The sequence below is a fragment of the Eurypyga helias genome, unplaced genomic scaffold (genome assembly GCF_000690775.1).
Source record: "Eurypyga helias isolate BGI_N326 unplaced genomic scaffold, ASM69077v1 scaffold35977, whole genome shotgun sequence".
In the NCBI taxonomy this organism is placed as follows: domain Eukaryota; kingdom Metazoa; phylum Chordata; class Aves; order Eurypygiformes; family Eurypygidae; genus Eurypyga; species Eurypyga helias.
This window is the reverse complement of record NW_010260389.1, coordinates 1-1175: the sequence shown is the minus strand read 5'-3', so window position 1 is coordinate 1175 and position 1175 is coordinate 1. Positions and strand designations below refer to the sequence as shown.

Sequence of the window (1175 nt, the reverse complement as noted above, 5' to 3'; positions counted from 1 at the left end):
CCCCCTGTGCCGCAGTGCAGCAGGCGGTGGGGGCACAGCAGATGGGGAGGGGTTTGGGGTGGAAGCCAGGCTCCGGCCGTAGCTCTTGCTCAGCCTGGGGTGCCAGGGCCAGGCTGTGTGGGGGAGCCCCGGCCAAGAAGGGCAGAGGGTGGGTGCAGGGGTGCAGCTGGGTCCCAGCTGGGCGCTCAGACCACAAAGCGAAGCCCGTACGTCATCTGATGGCCGTTGTCCCAGGCATAGAGCACCTTCTCCTTGGGGTTGTAGTCGACCTGCGTGGTGAAGGCGTACTGGTTGAGGAAGGGCAGCCGGAGCTCTGCCTCCGTGTCCGTGTGCGTGTCGAAGGCGTAGGAGATCTGCCCCTCCTTCTGGCTGTAGGTGTCCACAGCATAGAGGATGCCGCAGATGATGAAGCAGTTCCCGTAGGCGTTGCGCTTCAGCCCCGTCTTCCACGTGGTCTCCCTGCGCACCGAGAGGTCCCCAGGGTCAAGTCGGCTCAGGACGATCACCTCCTGCTGCGAGTAGTCGTAGTCCACGGAGGGGTAGATGACCCAGAGCCCACTCTCATCCACAGCGAAGTCGATGTCCGAGTGGCAGTGGCCCCTCCACTTCCAGGGCGTTGTGTCCTCATACACCACATCGTGGAGCAGCGCCCAGCCTGCCACGTACCGCTCCTTCAGGTCGTACTTGATGATGTTCTTGGTGAAGGCGCGGTTGTAGTAAAAGGCCCCCCGGTAAACCACATGCCCGGTGCCAATCCAGTTGTAGGGCAGCTTGTAGAGGTTGCTCCAGCGGCCTGTGAGCGGGTAGGAGAGGTGTTGGCATTCCCCACAGCACAGGGGTCCCATACGTGATGGGACCCTCCTCCCTCCCCAGGAGGAGCTGGGGGCCCTGTGCCCGCTTAGCCGCCAGCCCTCACCCTGTTTGAAGTTGTCGAGGCTCCTGAACTCCACCAGACTGTTGCCGTAGTAGTAGTTGGTGACGTAGATGCGGTCATCCTTGGCCGCCGGGTCCTTCATCCAGGCCCCCTCGTTGCGCCCGTAGCTGTGGTGCTCTGTGGGGGGCTCCACCGACTCGATGGTGCCTTCACACTCCACCTCCTTCACTGGGTACCGAGGAGGAGGAGGAGGAGGAAGGCTTACCCCTGGTCTCAGGCAGCTGGCCTCTGCTGGGGCCAG

At 63.3% G+C, this 1175-nt stretch overlaps 1 protein-coding gene across 1 annotated transcript; it reads right to left on the bottom strand.

The window, feature by feature from the left end:
- Nucleotides 1–185: 185 nt before the first annotated feature.
- On the bottom strand, nucleotides 186–1102 carry LOC104512157 (olfactomedin-like protein 2A; the record flags this gene model as incomplete). The annotated part of the gene is made up of 2 exons (XM_010155027.1): nucleotides 186–793; nucleotides 917–1102. Coding segments are annotated over 2 exons (794 nt in total), but the record flags the coding sequence as incomplete, so codon positions are not given.
- Between the last annotated feature and the right edge of the window lie 73 nt (nucleotides 1103–1175).